Source organism: Melopsittacus undulatus, chromosome 5 (genome assembly GCF_012275295.1).
Source record: "Melopsittacus undulatus isolate bMelUnd1 chromosome 5, bMelUnd1.mat.Z, whole genome shotgun sequence".
Lineage (NCBI taxonomy): Eukaryota > Metazoa > Chordata > Aves > Psittaciformes > Psittaculidae > Melopsittacus > Melopsittacus undulatus.
In genome coordinates this window covers 45,008,486-45,035,333 of record NC_047531.1, presented here as the reverse complement: position 1 = coordinate 45,035,333, position 26,848 = coordinate 45,008,486, and the positions used below count along the sequence as shown (strand labels likewise).

At 40.5% G+C, this 26,848-nt stretch overlaps 1 protein-coding gene across 1 annotated transcript in view; it reads left to right on the top strand.

Moving 5' to 3' along the window:
- Positions 1-15,021, top strand: part of TNRC6B (trinucleotide repeat containing adaptor 6B) — a 114,373-nt gene extending 99,352 nt beyond the window's left edge. Inside the window, exons 13-23 of the mRNA XM_031050078.2 lie at positions 115-246; positions 755-850; positions 1,093-1,267; positions 2,676-2,810; positions 3,008-3,184; positions 7,890-8,036; positions 8,287-8,382; positions 10,491-10,715; positions 11,217-11,287; positions 13,082-13,221; positions 14,170-15,021. Of these exons, the coding sequence (XP_030905938.1) occupies positions 115-246; positions 755-850; positions 1,093-1,267; positions 2,676-2,810; positions 3,008-3,184; positions 7,890-8,036; positions 8,287-8,382; positions 10,491-10,715; positions 11,217-11,287; positions 13,082-13,221; positions 14,170-14,560 (1,785 nt within the window). The 3' untranslated portion in view covers positions 14,561-15,021. The remainder of the gene's footprint in view (positions 1-114; positions 247-754; positions 851-1,092; positions 1,268-2,675; positions 2,811-3,007; positions 3,185-7,889; positions 8,037-8,286; positions 8,383-10,490; positions 10,716-11,216; positions 11,288-13,081; positions 13,222-14,169) is intronic.
- Positions 15,022-26,848: the final 11,827 nt, after the last annotated feature.

The following is a 26,848-nucleotide window of genomic DNA, read 5'->3' as shown; positions in this document are numbered from 1 at the left end:
TTTCCCAGAACACCATTTAAGATTGGTGTCATACCTGTTGCTTTCTAGAAATGCTTCATCATCTTTTCTCAAAGCAGTGCATTTCTTGAGGGTATGTAACTGATTTCCATGCAGGTTTCGGCCTCCATGCTCAAACAGTTTCCCAACAGTGGCTTGAATCCTGGTCTTTTCAATATGGGCCCCCAGCTTTCTCCGCAACAGATTGCCATGCTGAGCCAGCTTCCACAGATTCCCCAGTTTCAATTAGTAAGTAACAATTAATCTTGAAGGACAGAGTGTTTATGGATTGTCTGCTGTTCTCATTCTGGTTTGTTCTACTGATCTTGTATTACTTTTGTAACAAGTATCCCATTTGCTGTGCAAGAAAGTACAGCCCTGTTAGAGGGCAGCAGATAAACTAAACCGGCCTGTGTGATTATTGTGAGTGTTTTAGTGAGTTAGTAATGATTCTGAACTGTGTCTTTGTACAAAAAGCAGTTGTTTGTTGATTTTTACTAACGTTTTATTTAGATTTCTAGCCATAGTGGTGGTAATAAAAGGTACTAGTGATACTACTGCATGAGGTTAAAATAGAAACAAGTGAAAGAAATAGTGTTCTTTTGTTGCATTCGTTATAATTGTATTTGACTGTGTGAAATGAGAAACAGTTTACCTAAGTTCTGAGCAAAGCATTTTGGTAGTGACTAGTTCCTGGCAATTACATTTCACTGCTGAGTGCTGTGTTTTCACTCTTCCCACCCCCCTTACCTTGTAGGCATGTCAGCTCCTCCTTCAGCAACAGCAGCAGCAGCAACTGTTACAGAGCCAGAGGAAGTTATCTCAAGCTGTGCGGCAACAGCAGGAGCAACAGGTGTGGCACTGGTTTTGTCAATCATATGAAGTACAAAATGCACTGGGAAAATGCAGTCTGCAGCAAAGACGGCACAGGGTTTAGCAATGTCATCTGCTCTCTTCAGATTGCGCTTTTTAGAGAGCAAGGTCCTTTGGATCCCTTTCAAGTCACTGTTTCTTCATGTTTACTGAAATTCTGTGTTACATGATGTTACATGAATGATACAGGGTGTATATCATTCCCATTTCTTTCATACGCAGATTGCTCGTATGGTGAGTGCCCTCCAGCAGCAGCAGCAGAGGCAGCCTAGCATGAAGCATTCACCATCCCACCCTGTTGGGCCTAAGCCACATTTAGACAGCATGGTACCCAGTCCTTTGAATGTGGGTCTCTCAGATTTACAGACCAAAGGGCAAATACCTGGATACGGTTCAGGTAAGTACTCTGTGGAAAGTGATTTGAACGCCTGTAGATGCCCTGTTAGTATGATAATTGCATTACCATGTTAGCCAGTTACACAATCACAGATGGTTTGGGTTGGAAGAGACTTTAAAGGTCATCCAGTTCCAACCCCCCCTGCCATGGGCAAGGATACCTTGCACTAGACTAGGTTGTTCCAAGCCCCATCCAACCTGGCTTTAAACACTTCCAAGGATGAGGCAGCCACAGCTTCTCTGGGTAACCTGTTCCAGTGCCTCACCATAGAATAGTTAGTGTTGGAAAGGACTGTAAGATCATCTAGTTCCAATCTCCCTGACATGGATAGGGACACCTCATGCTAAACCATGTCACCCAAGGTTCTGTCCAACCTGGTCTTGAACACTGCCAGGGATGGAGCATTCACAACTTCCCTGGGCAACCCATTCCAGTGCCTCACCACCCTTACAGTAAAGAACTTCTTCCTTAAGTCTAAATTTCCCCTGTTTAAATTTAAACCCAATATCCCTTGTCCTGTCACTTCAGTCCCTAACAAATAGTTCCTCCCCAGCATCCTTATAAGCCCCCTTTAGATACTGGAAGGCTGCTGTGAGGTCTCCATGCAGCCTTCTCTTCTCCAGGCTGCACAGCCCCAACCTTCTCAGCCTGTCTTCATATGGGAGGTGCTCCAGGCCCCTGATCATCCTCGTGGCCCTCCTCTGGACTTGTTCCAACTATTCCATGTCTCATAATGAAGAATTTCTTCTTAATATCCCATCTAAATCTATGCTCTGTCAGCTTAAAGCCATGCCTCCTTGTCCTATTGCTACATGCCCTTGCAAAAAGTCCCTCTCAGGATTTCTTGTAGGCCGCTTTTAAGTATTGGGAGGCTGCTATAAGGTCTCTCTGGGGCCTTCTCTTTAGGTTGAACAAGCCCAACTCTCTCAGCCTGTTTTCATAGGAGAGGTGCTCCAGCCCTTGGAAGCATCTTCGTGACCCTCTGTAGTCACTTGGGCAGGGCCATGCCCTTCTTGTGTTGGGGGCCCCAGAGCTGGACACAGTACTCCAGGTGATATCTCATGAGAGCAGGGTAGAGGGGGAGAATCACCTCTCTCGACCTGAATGAATGAGTCCAGAGATAACTATGAAATGTGTATAAGCATTAGGGTGAAGGTTACAAAAACTGTCAACAATTGAAGAAATTGCATTGTTTTTCATTACATGGGAACATGACAAACCTAATAACAAAGCATATCCTGGTGTGGTGTATTGACCTAACAGGCTATTTGGAAATTGCCCCTTGAACATTTCATTTGCTACTGTTGATTTTTTTTTCTTGTACGTTTCATAAGATGACAATGGCTCCCTGCTTAAAGATGTTTAAAAATAATGAATGACAATAGAGTTTTGTTTGTTTGTTTCACAGGCTTTGGCTCAAGTAGCATGGATTATAGCATGGTGGGAGGGAAGGAGGCTGGAACAGAATCCCGCTTTAAGCAGTGGACTATGATGGAAGGGCTGCCCTCTGTGGCTTCACAAGATGCCAATATGCACAAAAATGGTGAGAAGGGGAGTGGCTGTTTGGGGAATGTTCTTGCAGTATCCTCTTTACTGGAGGTGAAATAGCTCATATAAAATTATGCTTCAAGTTAGTGGATGTCTTGGCAATATATCACTTAAGTACTTCTTGTTTAGTATCCCATAGTGATAAAGATCCCACCCTTTCCTTGAGTGTAAATGTGTCTCTTTAATGCTCAGGTGCAATAGTGCCCCCTGGGAAGACTCGTGGAGGATCGCCCTACAACCAGTTTGACATAATTCAGGGCGACCCACTGGGTGGCCATGCTGGCCATGCTGGTGATAGTTGGTTACCTGCCAAATCTCCACCAACGAACAAGATTGGAAGCAAATCCAGCAACGCCAGCTGGCCTCCAGGTACTGCATGAGGGCAGGGGTTGTGTCCTAACTTTAGAGTAGGTGTGCTGGGATCTTTCCTCATTGTGCTTTTTAAATAACTGCTGCAAGGAAAATATTTGCTTGGCCTGTCTGTTTTGTGGTTTTTGTTTTGTTTGGGATTTTTTTACCCGTTAAATTAGAATGTAAATGTTGAATTTCCAGTTAAAAATTGCTGGTGTAAATATGAAATAACTGCTGGATTACCTGACTAGTATTTTGGTTTTGTTAGCTGAACTCTCTGTAGTTTGGTGACTTTACATTTACAGAACTTTTCATGAGAACACTTGTTCATCGAATACACAGTACTAGCTCTCTCCTTGTTTTGACTCATTTGCATTTTGTTAGGCTGACACAGGGTGTAAAAATTCTCATTGAGAGCATGGAATCAGAAAGAAAGAGATGTAAAAGCTTGTTTTTTCATGATGGCAGGAACAGGATTTTCTTGACCTTTTGTATTTTATGTAGCATGAACACACTTCTGGCATATTTGTTCACAAATATGGTCCATTGCAGACCACAAGGTTTCCCTTGCCAGCAGTACTGGTACAATATGCATACAATGTGTGTTGTGCTGTTGTGGTTCACCTTTGCTCATGTCATGTAAAGGAGTGTTGCCATGTTTCAGTACTACTCAGCAATCTTGTGGCTTGAGTAGAAGTTTCTCGAGTTTTGGATTATAGGCAGTAGCACATTCTTTAAGCTTTCTAGAGTTTCACTGGCAGAATTTTGTCTTTCCAGTAGAAAACTCAAGATATCTAGGAAAAATGTGTGTATTTGAATACACGTCATTTTCTATATAAAACATTCATTAGACACAGAGTAGTGTCCTTGAAGTTGCATGGATTAATCACCAGTGCTGTTCAGCAAATAGTGGATGCTGTGATTTTTCTCTGCCTGGAAGACTGTTATGTTCCAAGAAGATACTACTGACTGCAGATTCTCTGCTTTGTATCCCCTCTGATACAAAAATATAAAGCTGTAGGTATATCTTTTGGGTAAATCAGTAGTTCAGACCTTGCATCAGAAAGCCTAGGAATCTGTGTGACCAGTACAACTGAGGAAAGCTACAGAAGTAGGAGTCAAGTTGGACTTGATCTTAAAGTCTTTTCCAACCTAGTTGATTCTGTGTGGGAAGCCCCCAGTGTCTAACTCTGGCAAGAAAATGTTTTCTGATGAGGTAACAGAGTTAAAGAATTAGTTATCTCAGGAACATGTGCTCACCCACATCTCCTAACACTGACTGCTCTCTGTAGAGGTGTATTTGCATTACGTTTCTATTAGCCTGGTGGTTCAGTAACATTTCTGGTAAAGCCTGGTTCTTAAGCTGGAGTTACTATTAATAATGCAAGAAACCACCAGAATTTGATTTTTTTTCGGGACCTCCCTCATAGACTCATTGTTGCTGAACTTGTCTTTTCAGTCACCTTTCCCATATACAGTAGTGAGAAATACAGTACTACTTGGAATATTAGGAGAGGTATGTGAAAATCAGCTCTGCCCTGTTTACAGGTTTTGGAGTAGCTGCTGGTTCTGGCAAGATTCTTGGTAGCAGAAGGCTGTTGCAGATGTGAGAAGCTGAACAGCTACTCTTTGCCCCTCACTGATACCATAGAGCTTTCTTAGTCATACCTGCAGTCTCACTGTCAGTGATAATATTTTCTGATGCTGACTGCCTCACCACTGTGAGAAGATAACTGGAGGTTACAAATCCTGAATATAAACTCGCTAAGTACATCAGTACCATCCCTAATTTCTTGTATTAATTAATAGCCCATGACTGTGACTGCGGTTGTCATGTAACAGATCGTGGGGTTTGGCATGTGGCTTTTAAACATTTATTGCTATATTGCTAGCCCTCTCTTATGATATCCATAGACTATTGGACAAGTGGTGTTGTCTCATAACCACAGCCACTTAAGCTGTCTCATAACCTCTCTAGCTTATTGGCTTCCTCAGGAAGGAAAGCCTAGCTGAAATAGTGATCCACCTTATCAACACCCCTGATGAAAGAATAAAGATCCAAAATTATTTTACACTCCAGGTCCTTTTTCTCTGTAAGCTTGTAGATGAGGCCCACTGTCAGTTCCTGATGTGGAGATACCATTTTAATTCCTAGTGCTGGAAAATAAGTTAGTAACAAAAATGAGTTCACAAGAGAAAACCTCTTGAAATAGGTGCATTTTCCTTTGCATGAATATAGTGGTCACTCAGCATTCACCCTGACTACACCTTTCACGTTTTCCTCCTAAATGCCATCTGCTGCAGAAACTCTGCTTTTCAAGAAAGCAGTTTTGTTCAGCACAAAAATGAGTGGTACCTAATCAAACTGATAATCACAGCTGGAGGTGAGAGCAAGTGTTGCTATGTTGACGAGAACTGTATCTTTGGTTGCATCACACAGAATTGCATACCTAGGTAATACTAGTCTGTAAATTTCCCATTCAGGAGCAGTTCAGTCATATTCTGCAGGCAGTCTGGCTTGGGTATGTCTGTTGTGGTTTTCATGATAATCTTATATTTGAACTTTTTGGGAGAACCTTTCAACTACCGGCGTAGAAATGCATTTCATGTTGTCTTTACTATCTAGAAATAAGGCATGTCTGTAAGGAATGTTGCTGAATGTGCAGAAGAGTAACTGCCAGTCCCAAAGGATAGTTTGGAAATATGTCAGTATGCTGAAGTTCAAGGAAGACTCTTTTCCAAACCAGGATTATATTGATGAGTGAATGTGTTTATATGCACTATGCCTGGTCTTTGGAGGCTTGTTTAAATATTCGTTATTGCTTTGATTGGCGCTTACGATGCACTTAATTTTCAGTCTCACCAATTCTTAGAAATCTTTACAAAGGCCAGACTTGGATTTTTCTAATTTCTGCAAATGAGTTCTAATTTCCAGATCCTAACCTGAGTTCATGGGTTCTTTATCTCAGATTAGACCCAAGAGCTGCACTGTTTGTTCCCTTAAGCATAAGGTGATTCTGTTTGTCAGAGTATTGGCAGTATTTTGGCAGTAGCTGAGCAGATTCCTTCTTGATGCAATGCTGATTGCTCATAATGCTAGAAATGTTGATGCCTCGTATACTAGATGATTTTGTTACTGAAGATTGGGAGATATGATTGAGGTTTACAAAATCAGAAAAGCAGTGAACAAGATAAATGCAGAATTGTTATCCTATGACAAATGCTGGATAGAAAAGAACATACAGCTGACAACTTTTTTCCTTTTGAGAGTGGTGAACTTGTGGAATATGTTGCTTTTAGAACTTCTGGAGACAAATGTTACTAGCCAGTTGAAGCAGTGATTGGATAACTTAGTGGAATAACCCTTTCACAAGCAGGTGCTCCCAGATTGAGTGTATTTTTGGCATCCTGGTAGAAGGACTGTAGATGCTGGGAGAGTGTGAGGGCAGTAGCCTTACAGATAGTAATAGCCAAGTTTGCTTTCTGTCCCTAAATGGTATCTCTCCCACAACTATTAGCAGAATACTGGGCTAAATAAACCACATTTTAGACCCAGTGGAACATTTTTTCCATCTTCTGAGATTCTCCTGCCAGTGCATTAATACTGTTGTTGCTGTGCCAGTTGTTTGAACAAGTAGTATCACATTTTCTTCTGTATTTGTGAAAGTCAGTCTTGACTATGCTTCTTTGTTACAAAGGTGACTGAAATGAACCCTTCCATGCCAGGATTACGCTACATGGTTTCATTACAGAGAGCACATCCTGGATCCTAATTTTAATAATGGATTTTTAATGACACACAAATATTTTGTCATTAATTATTTCAGAACTTCAGGTTGGAAATAAAGGTATCATTCCATATCATGGACTTCTGTCTGCAAGGGTCACCTTTGCACTCTTTTCACACCCAAATTGTCACATAGTATCTGAAGCTCCCTTACTTGTTTTTGTGTTTGAAAATTTTGCTTTTCCATCACTGCTTCCAAAATGGACCACAGCACTTTGTTCACTGAACATCTAATCAGAGAAGGAAACAACTTGCAGATCTTTCTTAGAGTAACTGCAGTTTTTGTATGTTCATACTTCATATAACTCATCTTCTTGTCTTAAAAATCTGACATGCCTGGAGCTATAGTTGAAAGGAAAGAATAAATATACTCCATCTCATTTGAAAGCATGAAGAACATCAGTGAATATATATGTTGCTTTTACCACAAGGCATCTCATCATTACCTCAATACTGCTAGTTAATATATAAAGTGTGTGTGTACCTACAGTATAAAATGTCAGATGTTCTGTTTAAAAACTCTTTAAGGTAGGTAGCCTTTCTTTGAGAACGGTTTCTGTAAGTACAGAAAGTATGCATGCAGAATATAATCTTAAAATATATAGTATAATCTTACATATCTTAAAAAATATATAATGTATTAAGGAAAGGTATAACTATTGACGCCTCATTTAAATGTAGTAAACCAGGAATAGTTGAAAGATTACCATATGCACTTACACTACTTTTTGTAGTATAGACTTGTATTTAGGCACCAGAGCTAGTGCCGTGGGAGGAAATACGAAACAGATTTTAATTAAGAAATGTCTTGATATTTTTTTCTGAGGAGCAGTGTAGAAGACAATTACCTACCTTCCTAAAATATCTTCAACAGTTGCTTCTAGTAAATGGCATTTCCCTTTTTGCATCTAATTTCTTTTTCCCTTCCCATTCCAGAGTTCCAACCAGGAGTGCCATGGAAAGGTATACAAAACATTGACCCTGAATCTGACCCCTATGTGACCCCTGGAAGTGTGCTTGGGGGGACAGCCACATCTCCCATTGTAGATACTGACCACCAACTTCTGCGGGACAACACCACAGGTAAAACAGCGAATATCTGCTATGTGATTACTTTAGTCATTCTGATATTTGAGAATATTCTGATTTTTCTGTCATAACAGGGTAATAGTATTGCATTTGACTAAGATGGAAGCCTGTGTGCTTTTACACTGTGGCTGCGTTTTCACATTGACAGCTTGGCACAGTGGTAGTAGCTCTCTTGAGGTTTAACAGTGTTACAGAAATTCTGTGAAACTGACCTACTCTTTCTCTCTTCTTTTCATTGTGATAGGGTCTAATTCTTCCCTCAACACCTCGCTGCCTTCACCTGGTGCCTGGCCCTACAGTGCCTCTGACAATTCCTTCACCAACGTTCATAGCACTTCAGGTATGTAGACTTCAAAACTTACCTGGACATTTTCCACTTATTCACTGGTTCCTCATTCTTGATTCACTTTGAATATTTAGTCTTTCAGTAGTTTCTGAGGAACTCAGGTTTGAGTGGTTGATCAGATAGTTTCCCTCCTGATGATAAAATACTCTGTTGTAATTGCTTTAAAAACTAGACTAAGAATCCTCTACCCTTCCTCCCACCCCTATATAAAAGTCTTAGTTATGTGTCATGGTTTAACTCCAGCTCACCAGCCCACTTGCCAACAAACTGGTGAGATGGAGGAGAAAATTGGAAGAGTGAAAGTGAGAAAACTCATGGGTTGAGAAAGACAGTTTAATAAGTAAAGCAAAAACTGTGCACTCAAGCAAAGCAAAACAAGGAATTCATTCACCACTTCCCATCAGCAGGCAGGTGTTCAGCTATCTCCAGGAAAGCAGGGCTCAGTCATGCTTAGCAGCTACTTGGAAGACAAACACCATAACTCTGAATGTTCCCCACCACCTCCATCTTCCCCCAGCTTTCTATGCTGAGTATGACACCATATGATACAGAATATCACTTCGGTCAGCTGTGTTTTCTCACAACTTCTTGTGCACCTGCAGCCTATTCACTGGTGGGGTGGAGTGAGAGGCAGAAAAATCCTTGACTCTGTGTGAGCACTGCTCACCAGTAATTAAAATATCCCTCAACACTGTTTCCAACACAAATCTAAAACATAGCCCCATACTAGCTACTAGAAAGAAATTAAACTCTACTCCAGCCACAACCAGCACATTATGCAAGTTAAAGAAGCGAGCAACAGATGCAAAAGGGAAAAAAAACCACATGCACCACATGCACAATCTGTTGACCTGTGTAAGGGTTTGGTTTGTAATTTTTAAACATACCTGCTGCTGTATGAGTTTAGGTGAGTGATTTTATTAATTTTAACTTCCGAATAATGAAGTGCTGTGAAAGAGAGTATTGCCTCAGCTTTTATAGCCATTCGTCATTCCCTGAAACGTGGAGAGAGAGAGTGTGTTTTTAATCCTCTGGGTTTTAAAGGTTGGCCTGTAAATAGTAAATTAGATACCTATCTCAGATGCTTGGTAAGAAGGTCTCTAAATCTTTCTTGTGAAAAATGGTTTCTGCACACACTTCTGAATACGATGCTGGAAATACTTGCTCCAAACAAACCATTTGGATTTCGAACTTCTTACGAATGCAAGAGTTTTCTCTTGAAGAGAGTGTCTTGACAGCTTCTTAAAATTAAAGGAATGTGTGTAAATAGCATAAGTGACAAACGTGGCACAGAGCTACATCTGACCCAAACTTTGTTTTTTGTATCTTACTCAATGAAAGCTGTGTTCATATGTTATTGCAGCATCTTCACAAAATCCATTGAAAGTCCTGTATAGCCTTGAGGGAAAACAATGTTCCTGCTGCCAGTTTGTGGGTTCACTTTGGTTTGAAGCAATATCTGTATATGCAGGATTGCAATGACAGAGTCATAGTCCTGGGGAAAGGGGTGGGCTGTAACAGCTTCTTACCTCTGCTTAAGTTTTGTCTAGCACATAAGAAAGACACAAGAAATTAAAAATGATTGAGGTCATAGTTGAATTGAGGAGACTAGACTAGTGCCTGGCACACATACCATTTTCTGCTCATCTTGTTAAACTACACACCAGCATTTTACAGCCAGAAGGCAGGTAATCTGAATTAGGGATTTAGAATTCGCATATCTGTAAAACAAACTGAATCTAATGAAAGCAGGAAGGGCGTTCAGTTTTATTACAGGTTAGTAGTGACCCAACTTGTAAGAATTCTCATGTTTTCAAATGAAACGTAATGTGGACGTCAAAGTTGCTGTTCATCTTATTAATGATTGAACATACTGCAGCCGGTTACATTATCGTAAATGTCGGCGTATATAAAATAAGCCAAGATGAACTTACATGTAACATGGTGCTTTTTGGTGTAGTAAATTAACTGTTGTATGGATTTGTGCTTTGTGCTTGTCCCTGATACAAATACGGCTAAAGGGTTTACAGCAGTAGTACAGATAAAGGCTGGTTGAATCTCACTGATTTCTCTTAACACATACAATTTATTTAATCTTCCAGCAAAATTCAGTGATTACAAATCAACATGGTCCCCAGATCCCATAGGACACAATCCCACTCATCTCTCCAGCAAGATGTGGAAAAACCATATTTCCTCAAGGAACACTACAGGGCTGCCCCGCCCACCTCCTGGCCTGACCAACCCCAAACCATCATCTCCATGGAACAGCACAGCATCCCGATCGGTCAGGGGCTGGGGGGCACAGGACTCAAGGCTTGGCTCTGGTGAGAAGAATCAACTGATAGCACCATTGATCAGACCTGAGGAGTGTACGTTTTACAGCACTAATGGTTTGGAGGAAAGAAAGTTGCAGTTGTCTGGTAAAAGATAAAAAAAGTTCCTTCTTGAAATGGAAATTTGCTGTCAGTAATGGGGTTGGACAGTGGGTGGGGGTTGTGTGTAGAATTCCAGGTCCTGCTGCAGGGGAAGGAGTAAAGAGGGCTGGAAGCTGCCAGGGGGGAATAGCTACTGCATGCGGCTTTTCATAGATGGTTTCTGAATGTGGGAAACTCCTCAAAGATAAACTCTATTAAAAAGTGAATCTTGATGGGAAACATGAGGAAAGATGTGGTTTTGTTTTCAGGACTGAAGATCAGGCTTTAATGTGTTAGCAGGGCTAATAATGCCAATAATGAATTTGCCTGAGATTTGAAAGACCTGACTATAAAGGAAATGGTTTTCTTTGTATCAAATCTGTCTTGATTATCCTGTCTTCAAATCTGCAGCATCTACTTGGAGTGATGGTGGCTCAGTTCGTCCTAGCTACTGGCTGGTTCTTCACAATCTCACTCCACAGGTATTTTCTGTTGTCTCTGGGAACTTGTTTGCTTTACCAAGATACAGATTGGTGGATTCTGCAGGTGTTTCTCTTTGAGCAAAATCTAAGAAAATCAGATTTCTCAGCATATGTAAGATGTGTTTCTTCTAAACCGGGCTGCAGTCTGATTGTTTTTCTGCTGTAAGCTCTTTGGCTTTAAGATGTTCAGGTTTTGCTACACAACCTTTCATTACCTAGACTTTCAAAAAAATTATTGGAACAGAAAGATTTTTCTTAGAAGTGAGGATAAGTTTCATGACCATAATGTGGGATGGTTTGTAGCTGTTAAAGAGACTGTTCTTTGAGACATTGTCAATAAGAAAGCTGGTGTAACTGCCAGTTTTCATTTTGGTGTTTCTGTAGTGAAACCACAGAATGTTTCCAGCACTCCTGCCAAAAACAGTCTAGTTAGATTATTCCTGTAAGTATTCTTGGAGCTTGTGTCCATTCAGAACGAATTCTGTGGAATCCTTGTTTCAGCAATCTCCGTATTCAAGGCTTTGGAAAAGCCTGTATGATTATCAGTGGCACCCTGAGGTCTAGACAGTGTCCCCTGTTCAGCAAGATAATTCTTGCTTCTACTACAGTTTAAGGAAACATCAGTGTGAAAGGAAAAACTGACACCTCATTCAGATCATCCAAGATGGCACATTGTGCTCCTTTCATAGAAGAGAGGCTTTTCCTTGACCTGAAGGGTACAGTAATGGTGTGAAGAGGCACAGTTCTAAGTCTCCCATGTGCAAGGTAGTTTAATACTGCTTTAGGAACTGTTAATGAAAGAATATATTTTTGGAGGCATTTAAGGTAATAGAGCAAGAAGCAGATTATAATTGTCTCTTCCATAACAAACCCTCTGGGTCAGTACATTAGAGAGAAGGAAGCCCAAAGTTAAGGTAGATTGAGGGGCAGTATCTTCATTTCAAGTTTCTCCATTTTTAACTTGTACCATGTTTGTACTCCCGTACAACTTCCTTTTCCCTGGTTTGAATTGAATTATATAGAAGGTTTGGGGAGGGAGAAAAAAGTAAGTAGCACTTCCTTAAGTATCTGCACATATGGATCCCATTCATGTGTGCATGTTCCTGTGGCATACTAGGAATGGAGTCTGTCTGTACAGAACACTGTGGAGAACAGCAGTTACTGGAGGTAAGTAACAAGCTGTTACTGCTGCAGAAGGAATGTAGGCAACAACTGCTGTGAAAACATTCATTCAGGAGGAATGAACATTGCAGGGTTTGGCAGAAATATCACCGACTGTTTCTGTGACACTGTCTTCATAACCATGAAGATGAAAAAGCACCAAAATAAACTTTCAAAAACCGTTATTGCAGAGGTGGTATTTCCAGTTTTGCAAGGAACTTTTAAATACTGATTGATCTAAATTCTACTGAAATCTGAGTGCTAGAATGGTACAAATGGCTGAGGATGGTAAGAAGTGCAAGTAGTATATATGAATACTGAAAAACTTGTCAACATAAGGACAGTGACAGTGTAAGAAACTTAGGTGTGGAAAACTGGACTTGAACTACAAGTGAGCAGAAAATATAAGTCAGAATATTCCATAAAGCAAAGTCATTGTAATTGTGAGAAGTCAGGGTATACTGATTCTGTTTGAGAATTAAATTCTGTCCCCTTTGTTTGCTTCCCTGTGCTTTCACCTGTTTCCCTTTCTGAGAGCAGTTTATCTTTTAATTATCAAGACAAAGTTACAATTGAAGTCCCTTTGGGAAAATAGTTAGAAACATCTGCCTTATTCTGACTGTTCTTCCTCAGATCGATGGGTCAACCTTGAGGACGATCTGCATGCAGCATGGCCCACTGCTGACATTCCATCTGAACCTGACCCAGGGCACCGCCCTTATCCGATACAACACCAAACAAGAGGCGGCCAAGGCCCAGACTGCACTGCACATGTAAGCGATCCCCATGTCTGTTCTTTGTTACTGCATTAGTCATGAACACAAGATGTCTGTCCAGTGTTTATGCTTTGGAAACTCTTTCCAAGTATCATGATTGGAAGGGAATCTTTCGTTCATTGGGAGAGGAAAAGAAACAAAGATGCTTTCTGTCTGTGTAGCTTTAATTGCTGGCACATACAGAGCTAAGAAGGTGCAAATAGGATAGAGCTATGACCATTATGCACCTAGAGTATAGAATTTTGGCCATTTTAAAAAAGCTTGTGAACTGTTTCAGGTAAAACTCATACGCATAACCCAGATGTGTGGGAGTCTGCTGTAGTTTTGAGATAGACCTGAAATTGATGACTTAAAAAGGTGCAGATCTTAGGGTTTGTGTTCATAAGCTTTTTGTAGCTGAGTATGTCTCTAGTATGTTTTGAAAATTAGGGAGGTTTTGAGACAAAAATATTGGGGGAGCCTGGGGATGGTGGTTTCAGTTAAACTCAGTGAAAACTTTTGGACTATACTAATCTTACCCTGAATTTCATAAGCTTTTAACCTGTTCTTCGTCTCTTTTGTTAGAAAGGTGGTGTATGTGCACTTCCCTCTTTAGATACACTATACAGGCACTTTTTTTTTGCTCTTAGTGTTAATGGTCAGGACCTTAGATTAAATTTAGAAAGGTTTTGTTGCAGGAGTAGTAGCTGAGTGTTGAGGGAGGAAGTTGTTTGGTTTGGTTTTGGTGGGTTTTTTCCCCCTTTTAAAATGGAAGTTCTTGTGCTCTGAATCAGTTTCACTGTTGAGAACAGCTAAAGTTTTCTGTGCTTGCTGCTTTGCGGCAAGCTGATATACCTCCTTTGGTTTGAGCACCTAACAGTGTTGTTTTTCATGCCTTCTGAATCCCTTGCCCTTACCTTCTGGCTCTAATAGCTATTTTCTTCTTCCATGTATCTTGTCTTCTAGGTGTGTGTTGGGAAACACTACCATCCTGGCTGAGTTTGCCACAGATGAAGAGGTTAGTCGCTTTCTGGCACAAGCTCAGCCCCCTACACCTGCAGCAACCCCAAGTGCACCCACAGCAGGCTGGCAACCCCTGGAGACAGGACAGAATCAGACAGATCCAGTTGGACCTGCTTTGAATCTCTTTGGTGGGTCAACAGGGCTTGGGCAGTGGAGCAGTGGTGGCGGCAGCAGCAGCAGTGGGAGTGATCTCACTGGCGCTTCATTGTGGGGGCCCCCAAACTATTCTTCAAGCTTGTGGGGGGTCCCAAGCGTAGAGGATCCACACAGAATGGGCAGCCCTGCTCCCTTACTACCTGGAGACCTTCTGGGAGGAGGGTCGGATTCAATCTGAACTTAGAACTTTCAACTCTGACCTCGTGACCTTTTTTGGAACAGCAGCAGCACTAACTTGACCTTTTCGTTTTTTTCAACTTGCAATAAATACATTTATAAAAGGAAAAAGAAAACGGAGAGAGAAAAAAAAAAAGGTGGGTCATTGACAGACTGTCTGAGCACATAGTTGCCTCCCTTATATAACTTCAGTTTTTTCGTTTGGAATATGAATCCAAAAAAGAGAACATATCACTCTTGAAATACTTGAATCATGAACGCCAACTAGAAAGACAATGTGAAGCAAGTACACATACCATTTAAATTTAAACACAAAAAACTAAAAAAATTAGTTTCTAGTTTTTCACTTTTTCATGTTATACGGAAGTTGTTGCTAAGAAACATATATACTGAAAAAATAGCTTTTTAACTTCGTTTGCACTGGGTGTGTTTCCGTCCTTAGGTCTACCATGTTGGGTTGGGGTAGGGGAGGGTTTCAAAAGCAAAATGGGGTGGGGGGGGGGAGAGGAAGACTTGACGGAGCCTCACTTTAAAAACAAAAGCAAAAACAAAAAAAAATTAAAAACTAAAAAAACCCACAAAAAAAGAACAAAACAGAAAAAAAACCAACAAAACAAAAAAACCAACACTTTGTGATTGGCTGGTTGATCAGTACCAGTGTGTTCTGGCACATGTAACTGCCCACGTGTGCTTGTTTCTGTGTGAGTGTGTGTGCACATGTTCGTGTGTGTGCATTTTTTTTCTCTATATATATAATCTTGAAACGCTGCATTGCTGATGGTCTATGGGCTGGCTGGCCATCTGCATGTCTTGATACTGAAAACAAGACGGGCATGGTGGAGTCCCTGTGGCTGAAGCAGAATCCAGTTGGGCTGGATTAAAATCTGTCAGTAGGTTTTTTTAAATTCATTTTAGCAGGGTGCTATCTCAAATCTGCAGATCATACTGAGTGGTAGTTGCTTCCTGGCCCTTGTTCTAACCCTGTGGTAGAGCAGAACACTGCCGTATCCAAAGGATTTGGTGAGAGGGGAGCCAGTGTTGTCTTTTGAGTAGCAGTGTATTTATTTATTTATGTCTGCATGTGGGGTTTTTGTACTGAGTGAACCCTAGAATGTTTGTTATATAATGCAAGCCATTTTTTTTCTTCCAACGAGGGGAAAAGAGGAGTAAATAAGACATTGCCATTTTTTGTGCAGCTAAGTCAAATGCTCTTACTCAGTGTCTCACAAGCTTCAGTACCTTTAAAAAGAATAGCAATGTTTCTTTTCTCCCCCAGACCTATATAGGCACCCATACTGATTCTTGAAAACTCCATCAAAAGCTTGAAGGTCCAGCCCAACCAAATTAGCCTTTTATTTGATTGACTGCTTGTATTAAAACTGACAAAAACCAAATGGTGTCAGCAAATCGCTGGCTGGCCTGCCTCATCTCCTGAAAGCACATGCAGCTAACTCCTTTCTGCGTCCTTCATGGTGAGCGTTACCTGTGCCAGGCCTTGGTGTATTACAGCGCCAGACCATCACTGACAGAAACGTTTACTTATGAATGTTCTTAAACCAGTGTGTACTTCAAAAGTTTCCTTTTGTTTCTCTGTGTTGTGTTTTTTCCTGTGTATGTGGTTTTGCTTAGGGAGGTATATAACTAGCAAAGACTTTTTTTTTTCCTTAAGAAGTATTGCACCTTTTTGTTTTTTTTTTGTTTTTACTTTTTCTGTACTGTTGCTTTTTAATTTCTGTACTTAAGGAAAGGTTTGGGGTTTTTTTAGCATCAGTATAGTAGTACTCTGGCAGGATAAGGGTGACCTGTAATCCACAGTGATAGTCAATGTGTGCGTGCATGTGTGCGCTGGGAACAAAACTTTTCAGACCTGTTGTGGAAAAGAGTTGTAGCAGACTTGAAGGAACATCTCTTGACATAAAGTGAGAGGTCTTTTGGGGGGGTGGGGAAGGGAGTGGGCCTGGGAGAAGAGGGAAGAGAGATGCCGGTACTTCCTCCGTAAGTGCTAGGACTTCCATGTGGTGTTGTCCAGCTGTTATACTGTCTATCGAAAGTGCCGACATTCTGTACCAGCACATACCTGTCCATTCCAGCCCTCAGCAGTAGCAGTGTGTGGGCTTTATTATCTGGGGGGGAGGATAGGGGTGTCGTTCTTCAGCATTTTCATCAAAGGATATGACAATGTCTCATACATTTAACTCTTATTAAGCATGGGTTGGGTGAGAAGAAGGAAAAGCAGATTCAAGTAACGTAGAGGGGTGGGTGTGTGTGTGTGTATGCCTGTGCAGGGGGTGGGAGGGAAGGGTTAGGGAGTTTGGTGGCTTTTTTTAATTTGCCCTTTCTATATAAACCCAATGTCATAAGGAAGACTGACTGAGGGAAATGCTGCATATACACATGCCTGTAGATTTGTATGCAAAGTGTTACATGACAAAAAGTACGAGTAGGTTTGTATTTGCTTAGTAAACTGGAGTGTGCAGCATACTCTGGCCCCTTCTGAATATACTTTTCTGTCATGTCTCCTCTTTCATTCATCCCACCATGCACAAAGAAACAAAATGTTCTCTTCCAGCTCCTGCTAGTCAGTGCCCCTTGCGTGCACACATCCATACATAGCTTTGTTTCTGCTAGTCTCTGCTTGAAGACCAGCCACGCTCAGACATGCAGAACAGGTTCTTAAAAGTCCTGTGCCAGCAGTACTTCCTAGCGAAGCACCTTTGGCCTGAGTAAGCCAGTATCCGTTCTGTCACATGCTTTGCTATACGTGCTGGTTCATTGCTGTGTTCCACCCTCACTTCTCTCTCCCAACATACCCTAAGGTCCCTTTTCCTGCACTTTGGGCTAGTTGAGGTCATTGCGATACTACGGTGAAAGCCGGGTGCTAGAGCCCCTCTTGTTTACAAGACATAATGAGGGATTTGAAATATTTAAAAAGAAAAGCTAAATTGTTCTTCCATTGTAAGCTTAAAGGGAAAAAAAAACTAAAACATACAAAAAAAAGACCAAAAAGTGCATATATATATTTTAGATGAAGACTAACTCTGGGAGCATTTAACAGTGTTTTTGTTTTTATTTTAACATTTTATTTTCCTGCTTTAAATTTGCAAGCATTCTCAGGAATTCTAGGGTAGGAAGCCAGTTTTTTGAAGATGGTTTATTTAACCTTATCTTATCCTAGATAGATGGCTGTTTCTTGTGATAAACTTTTACAAGTTCCTGAATCTTCAAAATGTTTGAAAGTTTTTACTTTAAAATAAAAATTCTAAAAAAAAAATAAAAAGAAAAAGAAAAAAAGAAGAAATCTCCAACCATTACTGTCAAGGGGGGAACAAGAATTTTAAAGACTGTAAGATACATTAAGAAAACTTCTCAATCTCAGCAACAGAAATTCATTGTAATCTTAAACAAGTTGTGGGAGAAGAAGGGTTATCATTTATAGTGCTTTGTTACTCATGCAGATACGTGCAGTTGCATGGAGAAGTGTGTGAATAGAAATCTATCGCTTTGTTCCCTCTTTATTGAAACTAAATGAAAATATTTTTCCAAGCACCTTTTTAAAAAAGCAAAGTGAAACTATAAACCTAATTAAAATGCAGTATAGTTTAACTGAAAGAGTCCTCAGTTAGGAGGACTAGCAGGAAATACACCATGGTGCTTCTTTAAACCACCTTTAAGTAGTGCTAAAGAAAACCAGTGCTGACAGAATACCCAGTAATGAAGTAGATTTATTATCCTGCCTTTTTCAATACAGAAAAGGGAGGCAATATGTAAAAACTCTAGTAAAATGTACATTAGAAATGAGCTTTTCTGTTTTCACCTATTTGGTCAGTTTCATTGCCCACTTGGAAATTTGCTGCTTGCTTTTCTTCACTCACCCCACCTCCCAGTCTTTCTATTTTCTATAGGGGGGAAATACCTGTTAAACTCTTCTGTTCACCCTATTGCTGCTGGCTGTCAGGGCTTACAGTCTTGAACTTCAGAGTTTGGTGTTGGTTATGGCCAACTTCTGTCTCCCATCTCTAAGGGTCAGGGGCTTAACTCTGCCTGAAATGGCTAGGCTCAAACCACAAAGACCGCACTAGTGCCTTTTTACATGCACCCACATGCCCTACAGTAGGGAAAGGGAGGGAAGATGAGGCAAAGTGAGGCAGTATAGCCGCTTGATGGAAGTAGATGTTCCCATTCTTAAGAAAAAGAGCACACTGTGTTAAGCATGTCATGCAGTGAGTTATGAAACAGTAGTTAAGTTTTTATCATTAAAAAGAAGATGCCAAATTCTGTCCTTTTTGTATCAGTTGCCCAGTGTTTTCATGTTGCACTACATGTACATCTGAGTGTATACGTGTGTATTGAAAATAATGCATCAATAATAATAATGTGCTTTTAAAAAAATAATCCTGTCATGGGTCAGTAAAAGGAAGGTTTATTTAGGGAGTCTGGGGGGTTATTTTATGGAGAGAGTTTGAGTGCTTTGCCAGAGGTGTTCTACCAAATCTACAATGTCCTAAAAGAGAGGAAGCTGTAGGATTTAGTCAGAAGGAGCCCAGGAACTTGACAGTCATTTGGAAGCAGGTTGTGACTGGCTGCCAAAGGGTTGGCAGTCTGGAGCTTTGACAGTCTGCTGCGTCCAAGCCTGTCATAGTACAACAGACTGCTCCTCCTTTTGCTAAATGTGCAGCCTGCAGATGTTAGTGACTGTCTCCTTAGTGACAGTTTTCCTAAATCATTAAAGCAAGATTAATCTTAGAATTCTCCAGCTACAATTGACAGTTTTGTTCCACTCAGAATTATATGTAGCTAACGATGATGTTGCTAGTATGTCTTAGTCATGGCACTTCTGACCATGGCAAGTGATTCCTGAGCACTGTGCTAACCAGATTGATCTTCTGGGGACAACCAGAGCTCAGTGTAGTAAATAATTCTACCATTTGAACTCATAACAACTAAAAGCAGCAACTGATGTCAAGAGTACTTCTGGGCTTTTACAGAACTGTTCCAGGGAGGGAATTGGTGCCATCATCTTGTTTAAACTTACCGACAAAGAAGGTGGTGAAAAGAGGCTGGGGAAAGCACAGCTCAGAATAGGCTATGCTATGGGCATCTCTTTCTAGAGAAAAATATAACACCTGTCACTAAACAGCACTTTTTTTACTTTCTCAAGTGACAAACAGAACTCTTTTTATTGTTTTGTTCTTAGTTTTGGTTCTCCAGGTTATATATTTTAAACATACACATACTCTGCAGGTGGTTTCAGCACACCAGGTTTTTTTCCTGGTTTTGAATCCTCCATTGCTTATTTTGTAAAAGAAAAAAGAAATATGTTTTAGCAGTCTTGTAATCAAATATCCATTTGTTACCAGCCACTTTACCTCACCCTGCAGTGTGTATCAAGCTGAGAATTTTTTAAAGGGTTTGATCTCTTGACTGCATTTCAGTATTTAATTTTAGCAGTGAAATAAAATCTAACCTGTGCTGAGAACTCTGGCATTTACTTTGGAAAGCAGCTGTAGTACTATGTACTTTGGAAGACACACCATCTTTTCCTTATGTTTTTATGCTTTTACCTGGGCAATTGCCCAGCAGTACGGAGAGTGGGTTTTTTGTTAGTTTGGGGTTTTTTTTCCAGTCACAGGGTGTCAGGTTTTCCTTACAGATTTTTTATTTTGCTCCATGTTAAGTGGCTTGTGTAATGAGTAGGAATATTAAGCCAAGTATGTTTTCCCTCTGCAGTATAAACAGGATGTTTTCAACAAACTGGCTGGAATAACCACCTCAAGGATTAAATAAAAATTGAACCTTCACATTAATTTGGCTTCCCCATCCATGAAATTTCTAAACATCTACTCCTTAGAACTTTTACCCTATTCTTTCTTCCTGAAAATGCTGCCACATCTTTCACTGTGTCTCAGTAGTACATCTAAACAATACTGTAGGGTTTTTTTTTTTTTGCTTCACTCTTAATTACATTTAGCTGTTAGGCTTCTAATTTTGCTTGTGTGTATTTTCTCCCTGTTGACTTTCAAAGGAGTATATTTTTGGTATGTGAGAAACCCAAATTTGGCCAAGTCCGGTCCAGGAGATCAGGAGTGATCCTCATGTTATTTAGTCCCACTGACCTTAAATGAATGAGTACTGCTTGGGTAAGGGCTCTTTGTGTAATAAACCCTAGCTGAACCAGGGCCAAGGTAGCACATGAAGATCTGTTGTATTTCCGGTGCAGCAAACATCTGTGTTGCATGTATCACATTCACTGTAAATCATGTCACCTTAGTATCCAGGTTTCTCAAGTGGTTTGAAATGCTGGGTTCGTGGTGGATGGTTATTAGCATCTCAGGGTATGAGTCCTGACTGAGTAAAAGGTAGGTTTTTTCTTTCTGAAGAGGTAAGGTTCCCCTGGCAGAAGCAGCTTTCTTAATTGTAAATATGCATGCATGTATTTGTGGGCAGGAAAGTAATACAAAGAAAAACTAAGTTAAAATGAATTCTAGAAAATAAACAACAAACACCCAAACAAATGCTGTTGAAGTGCAACTTTGGTCCTGAGTCTGAAACAACTGTTGGTTTGTCTAAATCGATATTGCACAAAATACCATTTCTGTTCTGTAGTTTATTTACTACTATTTTAGAGTTACGAACTGATAGTCTTAGATCCTATCAGTTATTCCCACTGTGGTCAAAATACAGATGTCTATAGCCCAAACTCTCTTCCGCTTCCTTCCCTTCCAAGTAGCAGGCTTCCACCTGTGGCAGAAGAATGGCAACATTAATGGGGAGAAATAAGTAAAACTTCCCAGTGTAGACAGCCGGTTTTCCCTGTTGTCCTGAATTCACAACCAGACCTAAAAAATCAAAAATTACACTGTAGCAGAACTGTTGGTTGGGCTAAATGACAGGGGCCTAACTGGAGATTTTTACTAGCCTTGCTAGTTCATGTTCCTCACAATGTTTTGCATAAGTGTCCCATCACTGTAAATACCAGTGTTGTTGAATTTTACCAAAGTTCCCCTGCAGTAGATAATATTAACTAGGTCCATTTTTGTAATTACTCGCCAAGCAGAGCTTTGTCTACAGTAGAATTCAAGGGTCTGTCTACATTGCTGTTAAAACTGAGTCAGGGTCCTGTTTAAAATATAGCTCTCTATTTTGTGGTGTTACGTGAGACTTTGTGATGTAGTAACTATAGCTTCTGATCCTTATATGAAAAGTGATTTAAGGTTTTATCTGTGCTACAAAAAGCGCCACAGCTCCCAGTGGTTTGGAGCATATTTTTAAAACTATTGTCAGGCCAAGACAGATGAAGCTTCATCTGTGTCATGCAGCAGACAAGATCCGTTTGCATCCAGAGTTTGCGTGTGTGTTGCTTTTCATCAGGCTATGCAGGAAAATTGTTCTCTTAAAGTCTCCCAGACTCCTGTGCTGTATAAGCAAGCTTCTAGCAAATCAAGTGCCCTCTGCAAAGAGCTATTTTCATTCAGTATGTGTGACAGTTGGGACTGGTGACATTTGGCAGTGTTATGTCTCCTGTTAACGTTGTAAGGAGAAAGCGAGTTCCTTGACTTGACTCTGACAGCCTTTCTGTTAATGAATACAGAGCACTCCAGAGGAAAAGGAAAGAATGCATTGTGCCAGCCAGCATTTAAGTATTTTTGCAGCAAATATTCTAAACTGTGGTGGGCAGAGGGGAAGAAACTGGAGAAGTTTGCATGGATGCACAATACAAGGAGGCTCTTGGGTATTAGTGTGTTGTTGCATTCACAGAAATAATTTCCTCTTTTTTTAATCTTTTTTGTGTTTTCTTTTTTTTTTTTTTTTATTGAGACATAGTGGAAACTTCTCCTGTTTCAGATGAAACACAACCATAAGCGAACATTGTCTTCATCATTTACTGTTGAGCAGTAAGAGCGGGTTGCACAGCTTGTTAGAATAGCTATTTTAGTGACATGGTTATGATATTATGTGCTTTCTTTCCCCTCCCTCTCCCTGCCAGATATGGCTTACCCTTTCTATATAAGGCGCTGTGTGGGTTTTTTTGTTTTGTTTTGGGAATGTGTGGAGAAGAAGCAAAATTAAGTGAAAATGCAAGCCAAGGTAGAACAGCCTTACTTTAGGGGGTAGCCTTACAACAGAGCTTTATAGTGAGTGTGCTGTATTCCAAAATATGTAAGCCAAAAACAAAAAGAAAAAGCATTCATTTATGCAAAAAAAAAAATTTAAAAGAGGTGTTGGAAGACTTCTTTAATATTTACCTTCTAAAGGTAGAGTAAGGTCTCACCAAGTGATACGTTATTGTGATACTTCTTGCTGGGTCAGTAGGGATGGGTTGGGGTATAAGCGCTTAATGTTTTCCTCCTATGTTTTTACAAGCAGTAAGTTAAATGTGGTATTTATGAATGTGCCTTTGTGAGTATAGTGACTGTCTAACTGAGGAGACCACTTGGGCTGGAGGGGAGACAATGGTCAATTTATTCTTTCAAGAGGTCAGATACTGAGATTGCAGCCCACTGGTCCCTTTTGACAAGCAGCATCTTTGGGCTGGTCTCTACACTGCACAATACGTATTCATATGTGGTAGAGATTGGGGTGGGGGGGTGCTAAGGGATGTCATGTGATGCACAGAAGCTATTGATAGTTTTAGGCTAGTCTGCCATTGCAGGTTGAGTTTGTAAATGTATTGTGTGGCTTCTCTTTATGTTTGTGTGCATGAGTGTGCGTGTGGCTTTATTTTTTGTAAGCACTGGAGAATTGAAACACAGTGATGTTTGAGACAAATTTATACATGTAGAGAAGATGATGTTTTGTAGCTTCTGTTAAATAGTGGGTGCAGGCACACTTTTACCCTCTCTGTCCGTGTCCTGATAAGAAAAACAGGAAAAACATTTTTTTCCATCCCTTCAACTTCCAGCACACTTAATGTTGCCATTTAAATGAACAGGGTATTACAAAAGAAGGAAAAAAAAAGTTTTTGAAATGGTGAGGTAGAAGTGTTTAAAAAAGATAAAAAATCTGAAGTAATTTTTTGTTTCTTCGAAGCTGTTTGTAGCTAAACATGGGAATCTGCAGTGTCTCCTTCCATTTGTTTTTTTTTTGTTTATTTTCCTAATAATTCACCTCTTCGTCCCACCCAAAACATGAGGTGTGCAAGAACAAGAGCTGTTGCTGTAGCCCTTCATAATTCCCACCCTGAAAAGAAACTCCAGTGGGATCCCTCAGCTCTATTCAGGAAGACAAAGAGAGGAGAGACTCTGCAGTTTTCTTTGCTTCGCTCTCATTCCTCTCTAATGGCCTTGAAATGTATTATTATGCAAATGTGAATTTTGATACTGAACTTAAGAAGAGGTTGTTTGTTCTTTTTTCAAAAAAAAAAAAAAGGTCCCATATGTGGTCAGCATTGCTTCTTTATTTTGTAAGTGAATTGTAAACTATGCATTCTGCAAAGGGGGTGTAGGGGACAAAGATAGCTTTGCTAAACTGTTAGGAGTTTCTGTGTCCATGGTATATCTATTATAGTTTGGGGAAGTGGGGAAGTGATGCCTTTGAAACAAAAAAGAGTTGAAAAGAACCTCTCTTTTTCAGAAGTTGGCCAATAGGTAACTGGGCAGAGATTTAGAAGACTAATGTTGACTGCAAAACGGGATCAACTCTGGACCTTATGCAGGGTTGTGAATTCTAGCCGTGCAGTGTTAACCCAGGGCCAGTAGGGTGAATGGGACACCAGCTCTACCTGGGAAACTTGTCTACCACCTCCTGTGTTCTGGCCCTTGTCAAGCTCAGGAAACACGGTGCTATAGGCACTGTCTTTTTGAATTTACTACTCATTTTCCATTACAGCAGTCCTTGTGCTCTTCCAGGAGAATTGGAACACAGCAGGACCTTGATGTCTACACTTTCTTCTCCTTAAAATTTTCTTTGCTGCTCTTTCTGGCACAGCTCACAGTAACAGCACAGCTGTGGACAAGATGGTGGAGATGGTACTTACGTCTACTGCTGATCAGAGCATGATTGAGGACTGCATCTCTTCAACACAGCAGCTACCTGTGCTTTGTCATCTGTACTGCCAGTGACTTGGCATTAATGTTGGCAGTGTGTGAAGTTTTAGGGAAATTAGACTGATGAATAGACAAGGCCCTCTGTTTTAAAGAAATGATCCTTTTTTACTGTGAGGTGGTATCGTAAGAGTCATAACAAAGGATTCACTTCCTCACATCTCCAGAATGCAGTCATTGTGAATTATGTGTGTTCCTTAAAGCTTGCTCAGCTTCCAGGAGCAGTCTCCTCAGAAAAACGTAGATGTCACTGCCCTCTTCGTCATCTTTATCGGGACCCTGTGACTTGACTTTTTCCTTTGTCCATGGTGTACCATGGTACTTGCATTACCCTTGGCATTATCTTAGATGTAATATCATAAACTGAGAGATTATCCTGCCTGTATTCAGTGTTTTCATGCAGCAGTTTTTTTGTTGATGTTCACAGTACTGTAATAAGTAATAGACTTGATGATCACTCTCACATCTGTGCTTGCCTTGCAGATGTGATCTTATCAGGGTTCCACTCTGTCAGATTGCCTTTAAAATAAAAAAAGAAAAAAAAATCTGAAGTTTAAACTCACAAAATACCTCGTGGTACATTTTCCATTTCCCCCTCTGATGTAACCTTTTAAATCTTTTCTTCTAAACTCAATCGGGTTTTATTACCATCTGTTATCTCCTTTCAAAAAAAGATGATTGAGCTAGTGGTTTTGAGCAGAGGACCAGAAGCTTGGAACTCCTGAATTTTAACATCAGCCCTTACTCTTCCCTTGCCTTGGGCAAGTCATTTAACTTATTTGCCTTTGTTTTTTCATCTGTAGAGCGAGGGTGATAATAATACTTACCTACCTCACAGGGGTTTTGTGAGGATAAACTAGTAAGTGTTTGTGAAGTGCTTTAAAGGAAAGAAAAGCATGGTAGAAGTATTAGGAGGTTTTTATAGCATGATCATTTTTTTACATTGTTTGCTTGTGTGGAGGGAGATAACTTTTTTTAAATACTTACATAATGATTAAAGCCATCCGACACTCAAGATCCTACATAATAGAAGTTGATGGAGATTCAGTTACTTGTATTCCTCCTCTGTCTTTATGCCAGTTTCCTTTTCCTGCTCTTCCTTACATAGTTATGCCAGTGTTGCTACAGGTCACATGTCTCAAGTTGTTTGATAAGCTTCAAACTTGACAGAAGTATTTGGAGCTTGCTGCTTCTTTCATCAGATCACCAAATTGGAATTAGTTTGTGTATTTTCCCCTGCCTTCAAATAGCGTTTTTGATAATGTCATCCTTCAAGTGGACACATCTTTTCCTGCCATCAGGAAGGGGAGGTGGTGGTGGCGTGTAGTTCCAGAGAGGGGACTGTAATATGAAGAACCTTGCCACTTTATGCTGCTGCTCCAGGGATGAAGGGCAGAGTAGCTTTCTGTTTCCTTCCCTGAAATAATTTCAGTGTGTTACCAGTCACACTTCAAATGCAGTGTCTCTTCTTGTCCACAATACACAGAAGCCATCACCTGCCAGATAAAATGTAGGAACAGAGGGAATGATAGTAGATGCTGCTTGTGTATATGCCTTACAGCTCTCCCAGAATGTCTCTGGGAGGGTGGTGTGGGAAGAGGTCTGCGTTGGGTAGATCCCACAGCTGTCAGGGAACCTCTGCTACTTTCTCCCCTCTCCAATCATGTGGTCGCTGTTTCTTCTTTCTTGGATGTGTGTCTCAGGGATGTGCATATGAGCCCATGCCTTTTGGAATTTGGCCTTTGAAAGATCAAGAACATGGTTTCTATACCTGAAACCCTCCTATCTGACACTCCCTGGTCCTCTTGGTCCTGCATTGCTCCCCGTGGCCTTAGGAACATCTCTCCACTGTTGCCCTATGCCACCCTCTCCATCTCTGCCAGTACTCAAGGGGAAGCAAATACAGTGATTCTGCAGAGAAGGAAGATGAAATGATACATGTGCACCTGTGGGATTTACAGACATATGTACCTTGGATTTCTGCCGCACCCTAAAACATGCAGAATATCTGATGCACAGTGCTTTTTTCTCTCTCATCTAGAAAGCAGAACAAACAGCAGTATGGTTCTGCTGATGGTAATTCCAAAATGTTTACTTTGGACTAAATGCTAAGTATTTTCCCCAAAGAACCAAAAAACCCCACCTTCTAACAAAAATAACCAAATGTCATCTTTCTGGAGGCGGGGAGGGGAAGGGGAGGAGGAAAAGCAGTGATGGGGGAGCATTCTGATCTATTTTAATCTCCACCA